The sequence below is a fragment of the Portunus trituberculatus genome, chromosome 17 (assembly GCF_017591435.1).
Source record: "Portunus trituberculatus isolate SZX2019 chromosome 17, ASM1759143v1, whole genome shotgun sequence".
NCBI classification, from domain to species: Eukaryota; Metazoa; Arthropoda; class Malacostraca; order Decapoda; family Portunidae; genus Portunus; species Portunus trituberculatus.
Window position 1 is genome coordinate 31856504 of NC_059271.1, and position 18187 is coordinate 31874690.

Below are 18187 nucleotides of genomic sequence, written 5' to 3' on the forward strand. Positions count from 1 at the left end.
GACGGCATAATAGTGTTTTGTGTTCTTTGGGGTTGGAGTCACAGGCTTGTAATGATGACTGGAGTAAACAAAAATGTTGGGGATTTTGCTCTCTCTCTCTCTCTCTCTCTCTCTCTCTCTCTCTCTCTCTCTCTCTCTCTCTCTCTCTCTCTCTCTCTTTTATATTTATACTGATCAAATGTACAGGGAAAACAACTTCTACATTACATAAGAATGTTGTTTTTACAGACTAAAGGGTACAGGGTTAGTGCAACCTATCTTAAAATCTGACCCTGGTGATGTATATTACATTTTATATGTACAACAATAACTTATGTTATAACAACACTGAATATACTAAATTCACTGTACATGATTCACCCTTGCCTCAGTAACCAATGGTTCACTTGCACTTTAAATGTCTGAGTGTGTGTGTCTGTGGAAAGGAAGGGGTGGTGGATGATTGATTATGGAGGTGTGATCAGAATATACTCAGAGAAATCGCTCGAATCGAGTTCTCGTGGTGAATATATATATATCTGAACCTCTTAACCAACTCGCACCCGCAATCCTCACAATTTCAAATTTATTTTAAGGGAACAACTCCCGGGACGAAACACAGACAGGTAATCACAGAAGCAAAACACAGTTGCTACGCTTTTCACTTTATTAGTTAAATTATAACAACACCATACATGCCATGCGGTCACATACACACACACACAGGCACACACTAAATATTCCTAGAATAACTAAGGAAAAGGACTTACCACCACTCTGGGGTACAACACTCTGCCATGTGTGAGCTCAAGTTCACTAAACACTACCTTGTACAAAGGCAGCGACCACCCACGTGGACTCCAGGGCCTCCGGGATCACTCCGCCACGTGGGGACAAAGGCACGAACGCACAACACAAATGTTTTTAGAATGTTTATCTTCTCAGCTCTACACAGCTGGATAACCACCTGTAAAACACAATTCTGTCCTTGCACAACAACCTGAAACAAAAGATGTATCTCGTGGCTCCCAACCACTGCTAAACACACACAAAGCCTGAAACAGATGATACACGTGGCCCCGCGGCCTCCAGCACGTGAGCACAGAGTCAAAGTAATCCGTCTTTTGTGTCACTGAGGTTTATCTCCTGTGAGGCCAACAGAGTGTTCCATTTTCTTGCACACGAGTTTATATATTGTCTCTGGTGATGCCATGTCCTGCATCGGGTCAGCAGGAGCTCACCAGGTGTCTGGGTGACCATGCGGGTGGTGACCTGAGGGGAGCGTGCAGGCAGATGAAGCTCCTGCATGTGGCTCACTCTTTCCACCTGCACTTTGTACATCACCGTGAGTCCCGCCACGTCACGGCGATGCTGGAGGGTGTGGAGTCGTGGCTGCTGCCCAGCAGTGTCCCTGATAAGCCTTGCTGCTCGGTTCTGTACTTTGTCCAGGAGGGTGAGGTGTTTGCTGGCGGAGCCGCCCCACGCAAGGCATGAGAACTCCAGGGAGGACCTTACTTGTGCTTTATAGAGCAGCTCTAGCCCCTCACCATCCAGCAACCACGACATTCTTCGGAGTGAGGCGAGCTTCCCGGAGGCTGCCCTGGCAAGGCACTCAATGTGGGTCCTGAAGGTCAATCCTTGGTCGTAGGTGACCCCCAGCACCTCTACCTCCTCTTGTGGTGAAAGTGTTGCCCGTTGAAGTTTATGCGCATGGCTGAGCGTGACCTTGAGACGAGGAGCAGCTGTGTTTTCTGTGGGGCGAACTTAACTTGCCAGGTGTTGCCCCAGGCCACGATGCGGCTCAACCTGTCCTCCAGCTGCCTTGCTGCTTCAGGCTCCTCCTCTGCCTGGTAACTCTTAGTCAGAGTTACATCATCAGCGTAAGCCCTTGCGCTGGGGATGAGGTGCAGCAGGTCGTTGATGTAGATGTTCCACAGCAGAGGGCCGAGGCAACTTCCCTGTGGTACACCTGCCTTGATGGGCTGCACCTCTGACTCCTGGCCGCTGACAGTCACTCTCAGGTGTCTGTTGCTGAGATAATCCTCCAGCAGAGACAGGAGTGCACCATCAATGCCAGTTGCACGAATTTTAGTGATCAGGGCTTTGTGCCACACCCGGTCGAAAGCGCCTTCAATATCCAGTGCCACGACGGCTGTGGTCTTGCCCTGATCAAGTGCAGCACTCAATTGGGTGGCAAGCAGCAGATGTAGGTCTGCCGCGGATCTACCCTGCCGAAAACCAAACTGCCTGACGCACAGAAAATGGTGTTTTCTAGGTGCTCAGTGACCCTAGAGGTTATAATAGCCTCCAGAACCTTACTGAGCACCGACAGTAAGGACACAGGGCGATAGTTTTACACTGGTTCTTGCCTCCTTTTTTGTGAACTGGCACTACATTGCTCGTTTTCCAGGCTGCCGGCCACGTGCCGGACTCGAGACACCGAGTGAACAGTAAGGCGAGTGGTCGCGCCAGCTCATTAGCACACTGACGGAGCAAGCGAGGGCTTATATTGTCCGGCCCTGTCGCCTTATTTTCATCCACTTCTAGAAGCTTTTTCCTCACTTCGGATTCACTCGTTTTAACTTCCAGAAGTGTGTCCTTTATGGTGTGAGGCATCGTTGGTGGTGTCTTCTCAGGGTCGGGCACGCTCATTTTTCCAGCAAAGTGTTTCGCCAGGAGGTTGGCCTTCTCATGTGCTGAGTGGGCCAGACTGCCATCCTCCTGCAAGAGGGATGAGATGCTGGCGCCTCTCTTCTCACCCTGCTGGTCTTTCACAATGCCCCACCACCTCTTCGTGCCCACCTGTCCGCCACGGAGCTTCCTCCTGAGGTCCTCCTTCCATTGCTCTGAGGCCCACTCTTGTGTGTGCCTCATTCTCAGGGGAGGCTGCTCTGTGACGTCTTTTGTTGCCCTCTGTCGGATGCCTCTTGTAGGCTTTCCATGCCCGGTATTTTTCGTCAGAGGCTTCTCGGCACGCAGGTCCAAACCAGGGCTGGTCAGAGGGCTTGGTGGTGTGAGAGGAGTGTGGTACCCAGCGCTCTTGTAAGGTGAATAACAGCTCTGAGAACTGCCTCACCTGCTGGTTGACATCTCCACTCAGAACAGCTCCCCAGTTCGTCCTTCTCAGGTCCTCCCTTATGGCTCCCCAGTCTGTGGCTTCCCACTTCCACAGAGTGCGGGAGAGGTTCTCCTCACGTTGGCGTCTGAAGTGGAATTTGGTGATGACAGCTACATGATCTGAGGTGCCTATAAAGTCCAAGGGTGAACACTGAACATCACTGGGGGGAAGATCGGTCACCACAGGGTCAAGAGATGACCCAGAGACATGAGTGGGGAAGGTGACATGATTATGTAGGTCATGTACCACCAGTAGCGTGTTAAATGAGGCGTGCACTGTGTGTGGGTTCAAGTCACCTACAATTATCACTCCCTCACACTGGTTGGCCGTCAACAATAGGTCCAGGTTTTCTGTGAGGTAGTCTGTTATCGCTGCTCCTTGAGAAGGAGGACGATAACAGCCAATGCACAGTACACTTCTACCCACACTGTCTATTATTTTCCAAAATAGCATTTCCAGGTCACTGGGCATGTTCGTGGGAGACTCTACCACCTGAACGTTAACACACTCTTTATAACAGAAGGTCACGCCACCTCCTCGTGTGGAGCGGTCTTTTCTTATCCAGGGCGAGTAACCCCGGACGCGGGCGTAGCTTGGAGGTATGTTGTCGTCCAGGAAGGTCTCACACACGAACACAATGTCTGCCTTGTTCCTGGTTATGGCTCTGTGAGTGAGCTCCCCAATGTTGGTATGGAACCCTCTCACATTGGCCGACACTATCGTCAGTTCACTGTTGAGCGGAGTGTGGCGGCGCCAGGTAGTAGGGGTGTCCGGCGCCATAGTGAGCTGGGAAGGCAGGTGCGGCCGCAGGCCACTGTGGTGGTGAGGAGCTGTGAGGAGCCGTGAGTGGAGCCCTTGTGTGTCTCAGCAGAGGAAGCTGCCAAGCAACACTTCTCAGGGCGACTAGTGTTTCCTGACCACTCTGCCTCACTGCCTGCACTAACTCCTGCTGTCTCACGTCCGCAATCCTGATCCTACAGGTGGCGGAGGAATGGTGGCGGCCTTGACAGTAATCACAGACCTGCCTCGGGCACTGATCCCGAGTGTGTCCCTGACGTTTGCACTGAGGGCACTTGGTCTGCTGCTGTCTCGCCTGAATCACCTCCTGTCGTGACTGCTGCTGCCGACGCTCGGATGATGATTCACTGGAGTCGGAGTTCCTTCCTGTGGCCGTATTCCTCCTCTTCTTTCGCTTAGGGCGGTGTTGCCTGCCAGCAGAGCTGCTTTGCGTGGTGGCAGGGTATTCCCCTCTTGTTTGGGGCACACCTTGCTGTAGCGTTGATGCAGGGTATGGCGGGACAGGAGGTTCTGGGGTGTGTGGGGGTTGGGGTGGGTTGGGTAGGGGAGTTTGGGAGTTGGGAGGTAGTGTGTTGTTAGAGGAGGGGGTTGGGTGAGGTAGTGCAGTAATGTCGAGTGAGGTGGGAGGGGTAGGAGGAGTAGAGGATGAAGGAGGGTTCAGTTGGGCAGAGGAGGAGGGTAGGAGAGGAATAGAGGTTTTGGGCGGGGAGGAAGGTGTAGGTGGGGTGGGGATAGTAGAGGAAGAGACAGAGGTGTTGGGTGGGGAGAAAGGTGTTGGTGGGGTGGGGAGGGTGGGTGGGGGAGTGAGGACAGAGGTGTTGGGTGGGGAGGAATGTGTAGGTGGGGAGGAGAGGGTAGGGAGTAGGACAGAGGTGTTAGGCGTAGGCGGGTTGGGGATGGTAGAGAGAGGGACAGTGGTGTTGGGTGAGGAAGAGAGGGGGGATGTAAGGGAAGGAGAAGAGAAGGAATCACACTCCCCTGAACCCACAGTCACAGTCTCACCTGTTTCGCTCACAATTTTATGAGGACGAGCCGTGCACGCTACTGTCTGTTGCACCAGGCCCTCACTAGCGAGGTAGAAGCTGATAGATGCTGGTCAGCCAGTAGTTTCCTTGGTTCTGGCTGATCCACTGAGGGAATGTTTTCCCCCATAACATTCGGCGGGGACTGGCTGGGTGACGCGTAAGTGAACATGCCCTCGTTCTGGTGATTGCGAAGAAATCTGCGGTTCCTCCACAGTGTAGTCGGGTCACTTAGGGCGGAAAAAAGGCTTTGCTTCACCTTAGGTGAAGGAAGTATTTTGAGGGTCTTATCCTAAGCATTTTGTGCCGCTGAATCCGAAAATCATAGTTGGGTCACTCGTTATTGGTAAGTTTTTGCGCAAATTGCAAATTTCGGAAATTGGCAAGAAAAAATTGCAGAATGAGAACCAGACGTCGTAGGACCCTGGTTTTTGTCTTAAAATGAAGCTTTTTAAGAGTGCATAAAATGTTATGTAGTACTCCGTGGTTGTATCTGTTCGCATTACTGAACTATAATGGAAATTATAGATAATTGGAAAAAAATGGAAAAAAATATAAAAGGAATAATTTTGGCCTTAAAGCCTGATTTTTAAAATTAAAACTAAATTTTAAAGAAGGAACTGAGTTCCTTTTTAAAATTTAGTTTTAATTAGTAAAAAATAAAATAACAAACAATTGTTCTTAGGACACATGTAATTAACGAATTTGTGCAAGGGTGGGCAAAATTATTGCGTAGAACAGGGTATTTCAACTGAATTATTCACTAGCGTTTAATCGATCCAACAAAACAAGCATCTAGGTCTCACAATAAATAATAGTTTAATCCAGAACACAAAATTTCAAACAACGAAACCGAGTCTCCTCCGCGTATTTTGGAAAATCACAATTAGAACATAAAAAATACAGAACACAAAATAGCGAGCGTTCACAGGTTGAAAAAAAAATAGAATATCTAGTCGTCTACGCCATCGACGTCCTCATGCCCATCTTCCTCGTCGTTGATGCACATCTCGGGGGAGCAATCGCAAAGCTCCGAACAAGGAGTCTGCAGGCGTTGACAGCGGCAGCGATTGGTCGAGCAGTTCGTCTTGCATCCGCACTGCATCACATCCATGATACTTTGCGGGCGGGAGGCAGGGTGGAAGGAATAGGCGCCAGGTCTGCTTCGTAGCCATACTTGGTCGGGTCGAGGGTCACCAACTCCTTCTTCACGGCCCCCTCCCAGACGACGGCCTGTAGCTGGGCTCGCATAATGTGCTGGGTGGTGGCGGCGACTGTCGGAGGGGCCAGTGCTGCTCCAACCTTCTTCTTCTGAAGTGCCGTCCACCTCGCCTGCGGCAGAGAGCAGGTATATCCGTAAATTCTACTCACGAATCGGCACAGCACGTCCAGGCTCTCTTGCGTCAGCGGACCAGGGCTTCGGAGTGTACCCAGAGCATCGAGGGTTGCCTGGTCGGCCGCCTGGAACACAGGCCAAGCTTGCAACTTGCCTTTCCTGAAGAGGGCGCAAGTGGTGTCGCAACCAGTCAGAGCATGGAAGGACGTGATCACATCCGCGTGAGAGCCCAGTTTGTCGTGGATGAGCTGAACGTTGAAAGTCGTCTTGCCAAGCTGGAGGCACGTGTTGGGAGGTATCTTGGGGAAGTGTCGGAGGAGGAGGACGAGGACGTCAGTGTCCGGAGAAACTACGGTTGCCTCCACATCTTTGTCGAGCAGGAGAGATGATATATCATCTTAGTGTCCGCTTCCTCTTGTTCTGAAGCGAACTTGGCTCCGTCCGGTCCAGAAGTTGCCACGGCTTTGCCGCGCCACGCGCAGACGACGCGTAATCCCCATGAATGGTGCTGGATTTGGGAGGCAATGAGAGGTCATAGCATCCTTGTTGCTTTTGGTGGACAAGATGTGAGCCATGGTCATTCCAGCTTTGATCCTCGTCGCTGCTTGGATGTCCATATCGTATCCTCCACCTCGGGCTCGCTGTTCCCTCGTCTTGTCTTTGAGGGACGCGCCGATGTCGTACCTGTCGAAGACAAGGTGCAACTCCCGTAGCCAACACCCAGTCGGGCAACTCTCTGCAGGAAGGATCCAACTAGCTCCTTGAAGTTTGCTGAGCCGGAAACGGGTGCTGCTGAAGGATAGCCATACCGTCGAGGACCAGCACGCGAGAGGATGAAGGGGGTTGGGAGGCCGTGGAGACCGCCGCGTTCATCTTCTCCAGAACCCTGAGAAGGGCACTTTTTGTCGTGACCCGCGGGTAGCCTTGGTCGTCAAAGAGGGCAAGAGGGAACAGGGACAGCTCATAGATGGAGATGATGGTGTGAAGGTCCAGACTGCTGTCGAGTTGACGGCGAGCAGCAGGCGCCGATTGAAGTCTGAGGATCCCGTGACAATCACCTTCTTCCCTCCGATTGAAACTTTGGCTTTCTTGCCCAGCGTTTTGAATGTCTTGGTAGGCAGACGATGAAGGACTTCCCATGGACTTTGCTGCGCAGTCCTGATCCTTCCCTCTTCGTACTTCAAGAGAGCTTCCTTGCCAGTCTCCTCGATCCTTGTCAGTGCGTCCACCATCTCATCTGGAGCAACCTTGCGGGAAAGGACGGTGGTGAGTTGGGCTTTCTCGAGTGAAGGGGTTATGCTGGCGAAGAAGACCCGCAACCTCTTTGGTCATCTCGTGTGTCTTCTTCGTGACCGCTGGGCTGTCCTTGTGGTGCTTTGATGCCGTAGCAGACCTTCCGAAGGATTTGGCCTTGATTGCCAAGAGTTCGTCTTGGATCAGGAAGAACTTGGTCCTCGTCGAGGGATTTTTCGTGATCCCTACCAGCCCACCGTCACCTTTCAGAGCCCGGTTCACCTGTTCCAAGGCATGGTCGCAGCCAAGAGACGTGAAAGGTACCAACGACTTTCGGACGACCCAGTGTTTCTCCAAGTACGTCCACGCTCTTGGATTCTTGAGTCGGAGGTCCTGCATCATGGCCACGTAAACCGGGACGAACCGGGCGTAGGAGCTTCGATTCAGGGCGAAGAAGAACGGTCCGAACTCCTCCAACATCTTCAGGTGCAGCGCCCAGTCTCCTGTCCGCACAGCCCAGGTGTAGTTCAGAAGCAGGAGGACCATCTTGACGTACGTCATGGAGAATTTGCTCAAGGGACTGTCGTCTGATCCCGCTGACCTCAGGTCGAAGGACCACATCTCCGTTAGTTGCACCGCAAATGACACACGATTTCATTGCGAGCCCTGGGAAGGAAAATGTGCGATATAATAAATGAATTTATTTTATTTACGGGTTTATAGCTAATTTCTAAAATTATAGCCAATGCAATTTTACATTTATTTGCGAAATTTCATTACCGTATGTCATAAAGTACGACCATGAGGGGACAGTCAGAGAAAAATTCCCATTTTCTATGAATCATACGGTAGTGCCTTTATGAGAACAGATACAGCCAGAAGCATTTTATAACTTTTGTTGTGCTCCTAATAAGCTTCAATTTGAGTCCAAAACGAGGTCTCTACGACGTCTGGTTCTCATTCTGCAATTTTTTTCTTGCCAATTTCCGAAATTTGCAATTTGCGCGAAAACTTACCGCTAACGAGTGACCCAACTACGATTTTCGGATTCAGCGGCACAAAATGCTTAGGATAAGACCCTCAAAATACTTCCTTCACGTAAGGTGAAGCGAATCGCCCTAAGTGACCCAACTAGTGTGCGTCCGCTGCCCATCTTCACCAGATAATCACGGCGGGAGCCAACACCTGTAATAATGCCCAGTAGTCCCCATCTATTAGTTGCATGATCCCAAACATCCACTAAGGCACCAATCTGTAATTGAGAGAGTGGCTTAGAGGTCTTGTCATGATATATCTTTGAATAGGAGCGGAGGTGATCTGCCTTAATGTCACATTCCAGAGCGGCCTGCTGCCACTCCGGAGCAAATGAACGATGGTGAACAGGAAGGGCTGATCTCATAGGATGTCCAAACAAAACTTGAGCTGGAGATCGTCCGTCCTCCCTCGGTGTGTTTCTGAGCTCCAGGAGCCCACGAGCGAGTGCTCGGCATTCTCGGCATGAGGAGACAACTTGTGCTATGTCACGTTCTATACCTGGCCAGTATATGGTTTGCCAGGCCCGTCGCTTAGTACGGGCGATGCCTTGATGACTTGTGTAGCCTTTGCAAAGTTTCTCGCTGTAAGCCTTTGGGGATGATTAGGCGTGGTCCATAAACAACGAGGTCATCATCGACTGCAAGTTGGTCGCGTATCTTCCAATATGGTCTCAAATCATCAACAAGCTCTTGCTTATGTTCAGGGAATCCTGTTAGTATACCTGTGCGCAATGCACTATATTCAGGGTCTCTTACAGCAGAAGCACGCACCTTTTCCAAAGTCTTGTCTCGAAGTGGCATGAGGCTGGTTCCTTCCTGCGTAACAGCATTGACAGAGGCAATGACTAAAGCATGCAGCAGGTCCTCGTCATCACTTGCAGCCTTATCCTCCTCGTTAGGTGCCTGTACGGGGAAGCGTGAAAGTGCATCAGGAATATTATGTTCTTTGCCTTTCTGCCAACTGGTGGTAAAGGTGTATGCTGTTAATTTCTCACGCATGCGTTGCAACCTAGTGTTTTCTATCTCACCGAGAAGTTTTGAGTTTAAAATAGGTACCAAAGGTCGATGGTCAACAACAATGCTGAAATGAGGTAAACCCTTCAAAAAAGCTCCACATTTTCTTACAGCCCATAGGATGGCTGCCATCTCAATTTCTATCACTGCATACCGTGTTTCCACATCTGATAAGAACCGTGAACCACATTGAACCATGCAGTTGTAGTAATGCAAAGCCCATTCCCTGTGTCTTGGATGCATCAGTCTGCAGCATGGTGGGGAGTAACGCGTCGAAATGAGAGAGCACGGGCGGTGCCATCAGCAACTCCTTCACCTCCTCAAACGCGATGTCATGCTGTGAAGTCCAGCACCAAACATTACGCGGCCTCAGCAGATCTCGTAGCGGTTGGGCAGCTTTGGCGAGGCTTGAAGTAAAGTTTCCTAACTGGTTAGACAAACCAAGGAATGATCTCAGATCAGTAATGTTTTGTGGGCGGGGGAAAGTTGGCAATGGCAGCTACTTTTTTCTCGTCCACAGTATACCCACTGCGTGACACAGAGTAGCCACAGTAGTCAACACGTGGCTGGGCAAAGTTGAACTTATGTTTGTTCAGAGTTATTCCAGCTTTATCACAGTGCTGAACAATGTCAATTACATGCGCCAGATGTTGTTTATATGAACCATCATACGCCAGAATGCCGTCAACTATCTTGATCGTCTGTGGTATGTCACCCAGGGCTGCATCACCGCGCCGATTATATTCGTCGCCTGACGAGACCAAACCCATGGGTGCACGCTTAAACTTAAAGCGTCCCCACGGAGTGAGAAAGGTCGTGAGATCTTGGTCCGCCTCGGCTATCTTGATTTGGTGGTAACCCATCTTTGCGTCACACGTAGTGAACCATCTCGATCCAGTCCCCATCGAAGCAATGACGTCATGCGGGGATGGTATAGGGTAGGCTGGCCTGCGAACATACTTGTTAAGTCTTGTGAAGTCTACACATAATCTCACTCCGCCTGATTTCTTTCGCACAGGTACAATTGGATGACACCAATCTGTAGGGTGATTTACCTTAACAATAATGTCCAGGTCCAGAAGTTCATCAAGCTGGGTCTTGATATCATCTCTCCAGCTGAACGGAACGGTCCGGGCAGCAGTCACAGCGAAGGGTCGAGCGTCCTCAGTCAGCTGAATACGCATAGCGTCTCCATCCATCTCCCTCAAGGTCTGTGAAGCACCGAAAACTTGCGGGAAAGCATGGATAATGGCTGCGGCATGTTGTGCTCTTTCCGTCGCTGAAGGCTCGTAGTTATGTCTCCACTGGGGTAGTGGGTCTGCTGCTGTAACACACTCCTGCTGATGTGAACGACATGTACCGTGTTCAACTGCTCGAATCTGAGTAGGAAAGTTAGGTGGTAACAATCCTAAAGCTATTGAGTCGTACCAACTCAGTAGTGCCCCTTTCAGCTTGTCAACAACAATCACTTCTGTGGAGGTTTTCCTGTCACCTAATTCCAAATTAGAGGTGAACTTACCCAAACAAGCGAGTTGTTGTTGGCCGGCGCCGTATAAAACTTCGCCCGTCACTGCTTCAAGCAAAGCCTGCTTGATCCCAGCAGCCTTGGCGACGTCCCAACCCATGACTGTGGTCTCGGCGCCAGAGTCAGGAGTCCAGAAAATACGTCCTTGTCCGCCAGGATGAGTGGTGACAATCTTGACCCGAGGAGTCTGTCGTGAACTTCCTTTACCTTGGTAGACGTCTGCAATGACCCGATGGAGTTTACGGTGACGAGTGCCCTGTGGTGGCGCCGCTTTGCGCCGAGTCGCTGGTGTGCAGGAACGAGCTTTACAAACAACCGCAAAGTGCCCTATTCTACTGCAATTATTACTAGCCACATTAGCCGCTTTGCACTTTTGGTCACCCGTGTGCGTTCCTCTGCCACACTTATGACACAGTTCGTCACAGTCTCGTGAAGGCCTTGCACTATTCGCCGAAACTGGGCGTCCGTACCGCGCATTCTTCTTGTACTGCGATACTATCCCCACACTACATCCTCGAATCACAGCACTATTCTTCGCCGCATTTTCGGTTGACCGACAAGTCTTTTTCTTCCAACATACGTTGTAATGCTACCTCATCACTTGTACCCACAACTATTCAATCACATAGTCTGTTATCCATACATTCCTCACAGAAACCACAAAATGCAGCAATTTCCTTGATGGCGCACAGAAACTTGTCAAAATTTTCACCACTTTCCTGTCTTCTCAAGTAGAACTCTCGACGATCCAGTGTAACGTTACATCTATTCCTGAGATGCACTTCCATAGCGTCGAGAACAGTCTTCAAGTTTGCATCTTGCTGTACGTCCAGGCCATACCTCAGTGCGCGAGTCCATTCCTCATCAACAAGCGAACGTAAAGTAATTTGCTGCGCGGAGGGCTTGAGGGTAGTTATGTTAGCCAGGCGAGCGTACCCTTCAAATTTGTGCCGCCACGCATCAAACTCCCTCAGCGAAGCAGACCATGTGAGGTAAGGAGGAGTCACCACACTGTTATGCAGTTTAGTTTTCTGCACTGGTTCACCGTCTCGTGTACTGTGAGAGGGCGGAGCACCAGTTAACCCCAATAACAGGGCGCACACATTTCCTGTTGGTGTGCCTCATCCCGCTCCCGCTGCTGTGCTTCTTGTTGCTGTGTCAGCTCCATTTGCGTCACAAGAAGGGTGGTCAGCCGTTCTAATTGCTGCTCCATCTTCTCGGCGTGAGAACAGCAAACAAATGCGCACACAATACAGCGTCACTGTCAGTCACTTTTAGGTTCCACAATCCTTCACTCGGCGATCCTACTCACTGCGCCATGTTTGGTACGTAGATGTGTTGACACCATCATCGCCGAGGAACAGGGAAACACAATGGCAACGAGCAACATGTATACTCTTGCTAGACAACAAGGTGCAGCAGGTGCAAGTACAGGGAGCTGTGCGTGGTGGAGGCACACTGGCCGTGCTCAAGTTTTCCTAAACCAAGTAACCTTTCATTCACGCCACGTATACAACCCGAGGGAAGGCAGACAATCATTACCTCTTTACAGGCAAAGGGTATCATTCACACGTGAAACAAGGTAACCAAACAATCATTCACTCTTCTCTTTCACGCTGCTATCATACAGCTAGGAGAGTGTCCACTATAGACACTGCCTCTACTAACACTACCCGCTTGTCAGCAAGACCCGCCGTGACGGATCTGTAGCAGCTCAGCAGACTTTGATGAGGCGAGCTCCTTTCGAAGGTTCCTGGTGATTTTCACCAGTTCCTCCTTCTGTAGGTCTCCTAAGTCGTCCTGAGGCTCCTCTACACTTTGTTGTGAGGCAGAGTCCGTCTGAGTTTGGAGATCAGTAGTTGCTTGGTGATTTCTTGAGTAAGGAGTCACAGGGTCGCTGATCCCCGCCAGGTCATGGAGCTGTGCAGTGTTGCCACAGCTGAACTCTGTTGCCTCGCCCAGACAATTCACTTGACAGATGTTTGGACACCCTTCCTTAGTGCATTCCTTCACTGGCTTTAGTGACTCTTTGCGGCCACATACTGCACACCAAACAGCTGGTCTATATCCACTGATGTCACTGGGTCTTTCGATGCATTCGGACACCATACCTGAATGAGCCATTTGGTATGTGAGCCAGGAATGCTGGGAGAGAGAGGGAGGTGTTGTGTGGGTGTAAGGAGTACTGGGTGACAGTGGGGTGGAGGGTTGTGGTCAGGTCAAGCTAATCCCTTGTCAAGGTCACTGTTTGTGATACAGGCTTCTGTGCTTCCACGTGCAGTTTCCTGTTTTCAAACTTCACTCATTGTTTTAACCATTATAGCACTGAATTCCTTCACTTAGTATATATCCTCGCACTGGTGTAGCACTCACGGACACTGCTAATCACTTTTCGGAGATGTAGTCCTCGAGTATCTCCCGAAAGGAGCAAAAACAATCGGAGCACTTCACTTTGCTTCCATCCCCTACGACACTCTCTCTCTCTCTCTCTCTCTCTCTCTCTCTCTCTCTCTCTCTCTCTCTCTCTCTCTCTCTCTCTCTCTCTCTCTCTCTCTCTCTCTCTCTCTCTCTCTCTCTCTCTCTCTCTCTCTCTCTCTCTCTCATTTACAAAACTATGTTGAACTATTGATATCCATTCTGCCTTTCTCTCTTTCTAATTTACTGTTCTTCCATTCTTTTTTTTACCACTAGTGCTGTGATACCAAGATGCACCTCACATCTACCAAACTATCTTCATTTGAATGTTTTACCTACATACTATTTTGTCTATACATTAACCCTGAAATGTAGTTATTATGTGAAGATACAATTATTGAGTTAATTATTTGTTGATTTATTTATTTACTTGTCATTTCATTTATTTATTATTATTATTTATTGTTATTATTTATTATTTATTTATTTTTATTTTTTCAGGTTTACAGAAATGTTACGTTGGGTGGCACTAATCAAGCTTACATGCGACACAAGGCTGGCAGCATGATTACTGACATGCAGTTTTGCCCCTATGAAGATGTTCTTGGAATTTCTACTTACAAGGGCTACTCAAGTCTTATAATCCCTGGTAAGTGCTTGTATGTTTAACGTATTTACAAAAAAAGCTCAAATAATTGGTCAGAAGGAGAGGGGCTACAAAACAGAGGGTATAGTGACTAGTGTCCTGTATGCTACCTGTTTGCATTATTAGGAAGAAAATCATGGGTTTCATCCATACCTAGGAAAAATTATGATCATCTTCAGAAGACATCTGTGAGGATGGTAAATGTGTGTGTGTGTGTGTGTGTGTGTGTGTGTGTGTGTGTGTGTGTGTGTGTGTGTGTGTGTGTGTGTGTGTGTGTGTGTGTGTGTGTTCTTCAAGAGGCTATGAATAATCTGTATTATACCTTAAGAATTGAAAAAAGAAAATTGTTGCTTATCTACCATAATCATTCTTGTAGACTTTCCAGAGAAGAGAACTGTCATTGAAATTAGTATTTTTTCAAGATTTTATTTATTAATTTACTGATATTTATTTATTTTTTTTTTTTTTCATCATATAGCTCTGCTTCTTTTGAAAGTACATTGTGAAGAATTTTTAACCTTTTTTTTCAGGTTCTGGGGAGCCAAACTTTGATGCTCTGGAAGCTAATCCCTACATCAGTAAATCAGGAAGGAAAGAAGCTGAAGTTAAGGCTCTTCTCTCCAAGGTTCCTGCAGATCTCATCACTTTGGATCCTCTCAGTATTGGGCAGGTGAGTTGTGTTGTTCTGTTATATAAAACCTGTCTGCTAACCTGAGTTTTCTTTATAAACATTGCTTGATGCCATTTATGTGGTTTTGTACAATTTGGACAACTAGAATTGTGGTTTTAGGTTTCTAAGCTTACCACTATATTTATTCTTTATTCCTACTTATTTATTACTTTTTTTCAAGACAGGATCATTCAGATAAAACATGTTACAATTTCTTTGACTGTTTGCCAATCACATCACCATGTCAAAAGGACTAAAATGCTAAGAGTAGGTACACAAAATTATTATTGTATTATCCTCATTTTAGGTTGATACCCCAACACTCAAAGAAAAACTGGAAGCAAAGAAAGCTCTTCTGTATGTTAGAAAACCCAAGGTAGATTTTACTCCACGGTATCGCATGAAAGGCAAGAGTGGCTCATCCCAGAAGTTTAAACGTATACAGAAAGTAAGAGAAGACACACAGCGAGAATACTTGAAGGCAGCATACACTCAGAGGAAAGAGCTGGGCCTTGGCAAGAAGAAGAAACAACAGAAAGAGACAAAACCAACAGAAGTTCTTGATCGATTCAAGCCAAAGAAAAAGGTTAAATAGTCATGATTATCTCCAGGAATGTAAATATTTTGTGTTTTATTACTATAAGGATTGGAAGTTGAAGGCAGTCAGCAGCAAGAAGCTAAAACACAGTGATCCATACCAGCGGCTGGACAGTGAAGCTGTTGAATTGGATTCTTCTAGTAAGTTGAATTCAGTCAGTAATGGAGTTGATATAATTGAGGTTTCCAGTAAGGTGTAGAGTATTTTTACTACCATGGAAGCAGAGATTTTATACTGGAGTTTAATAAAGAAATGTATGGGAATGTAGATGTTTGCAAACGCACATTGTTTTTCAAAGCTGATCCGTCAGCTTTTTGTCATTATCATCAGGAGCACTCACCATTATCATTAACACTTCTTCATACACTAAGCATGAAATCATAGTAATCATCATTTATGATATATATGTCAGGCCAAGAAGTTACTGATTGTTTTCCATTATTTCATAATTTTTTTCCAAAATAAAATGACCTGAAATATTTTAGTTTCTCCCTATTTAAGCCTTCTTAATTTATTGATGGCTGTAAACTACAAATTTTTCCCCATTAATTTTGACAGAAGATATAAGAGCTTAGTATTAATATCAAGCATCTAATTGAGCTTCACAAATCACCTTTGATGATTTGAGATCTTGGGTGTTCAGCTTGTAAAAAGAACGAGAGTAAGAAAAGATAATGGTTTCAACAGATCTGCCTTGCCATTTATTGATAGCATCAGTATACGGCAATATTTTAAATGGAAAGTTTTTGCCAACTTGCATGCATGTCTTTCTGAAACAAGTTACTATAACAAAAATTTATTTGTAGGAATGCATCAGTCACTTCCTTATATGTAAATTTTTGCATATTTTTATATTTGATTATGTTAGAACTAATGGAATTTGAATGGGAAGAAGTAGCTTTGATACTAGCCTTTTTTTCAGTATAGGTCTGTAATCTTTTGACAAAATTGCTTTTTTTTTTTTTTATCACATCTGATTTCATTTTTGTTGATCTGTTTTTAAGTTAATTGCTAATGACCAGTAGTTTAACATCAATCCATTATTCCTTTTCCTTTTTGATTAATGTCTACCTTTATTTTTTAAACAGAACACTCAAAGTAATTATTAAAAAGTCATTAAGTTCTTGATGCTAAGGATTTTGATTAAGGGATTGTGGACCTGTCGTAGATGGTAGAAGAGCTATTTATTTATCTATCTATATAATATATATATATATATATATATATATATATATATATATATATATATATATATATATATATATATATATATACAGTACAAGACAAAAATACACAACCATGCTGGTACGTGGTTGTGTACTTATGGCGAAAAAGTATTTGTATTTATAAGGATGAAGTAAAATTAGACAAAAAAATTTTTACCATTCTATGACATTGTGGAATCTTTCCTGCTCAAGGTCAAACACTAAGTCAACTGTCAGTCTGCCTCTGGCAGTAGTAGAGTGAGGTTGTCTGCACTGTCTTGCACTCTGACAGGCCTCTGGATTTACATGACTTGGGTGGTTAGTAGTGCTTTATTTGCCACATTGTGTTGAAATCTAAGGATTTAACAAGTGAGGCAATTGCTCAGATAATTGGTCTAAAGAAAGGAGGCCATGCAATTACCAAATTTGCAATTTCACTGCTGTGGAGCGAATGAGTGAACAAGTACGTATGCAAATTTTGTGTAGGAGGAAGTGATCAAATAACTTGGAAAAAACTTCGCTCTGGCAGACTACGTAAGATCTCAAATCGTGCACGAAATGCTGAAATGAACATTAGCGTCAGCAGCTACAACTACAGCATGTTTGTTGTAGCAGTTTGAGATCTTGCATGATCTGCCAGAGCAAGATTTTTAATGTGTTTGATCACTTCCTCACAAAATTTGCGTATGTACTTCACACTCGTTCACCTCATGCCAGCCAAATTGCAAATTTCAGTAACTGTATGGCCTCCTTTCTTTAGACTAATTATCTGAGCAATTGTCTTGCTCATTAAATCCTTAGATTTCAATGTAGTGTGGCAAATAAAGCATTACTAACCACCCAAGTCATGTAATTCAGAGGCCTGTCACGGAGCAATACAGCGCAGACAACCTCATTCTACTACTGTCAGAGGGAGACTGAGAGTTGACATTGTGTTTGGCCTTGAGCAGGAAAGATTCCGCGACAGAGAATGGTCACAAAATCTTATCTGGCAAGATTTTGTTGCAGCCAGGTCAGGAAGCAAATTTGTGCCTTTTTAGTGGTCACAGCCAATTGGATTTTACATGTGAACTTCTGACAAACAGAGTGGAGAAGGGGAAGATGGCCATCTCCCTTACACTGCTAGATGCAAGCAGCACTTCTACGAAGTGAGCAACGACTCCATCAAAGGCTGCTCCTTAGTCGATAATCCCATGCTAGGGCAGTATTCTCTTCAAAAGGTGGATGATACTCCCTCCAGAATCACAGCTGCTGACCTGTCACGGATGAAGGAAGCAACAAGATCCATTCAGGAGATTCAGAACTTCCAGTTTTGGATTCTCAGTTTTCACTCGGTCAAGCTGCAAGATAAGATTCCAAACAGAGACTTGCTGATGGCAAGAGCAGTAGATAGCATGCAGGAGGCCATGAAGGATGCAGCTAAGGAGTCTTCCTTGGTTCTGTCTAATTCAGTGTCCTTCAGGAGGGACATGATTTTGAGCAATTTTCCTTCCTCCTTTTCAGTGTGAGTTGGCTTTAAGGCACTCTGTTGGACACAATTCTTATTTGATGAACACAAGCTCTCACAAGTCATTGCCAACATGAAGAATGTGAC

General features: G+C 46.7%; 1 protein-coding gene across 1 annotated transcript in view; it reads left to right on the forward strand.

Moving 5' to 3' along the window:
- Window positions 1-15867, forward strand: part of LOC123504924 (WD repeat-containing protein 46-like) — a 28241-nt gene extending 12374 nt beyond the window's left edge. Inside the window, exons 8-10 of the mRNA XM_045255850.1 lie at window positions 13976-14123; window positions 14651-14790; window positions 15098-15867. Coding sequence (XP_045111785.1) covers window positions 13976-14123; window positions 14651-14790; window positions 15098-15385 — 576 coding nt within the window. The 3' untranslated portion in view covers window positions 15386-15867. The remainder of the gene's footprint in view (window positions 1-13975; window positions 14124-14650; window positions 14791-15097) is intronic.
- Window positions 15868-18187: the final 2320 nt, after the last annotated feature.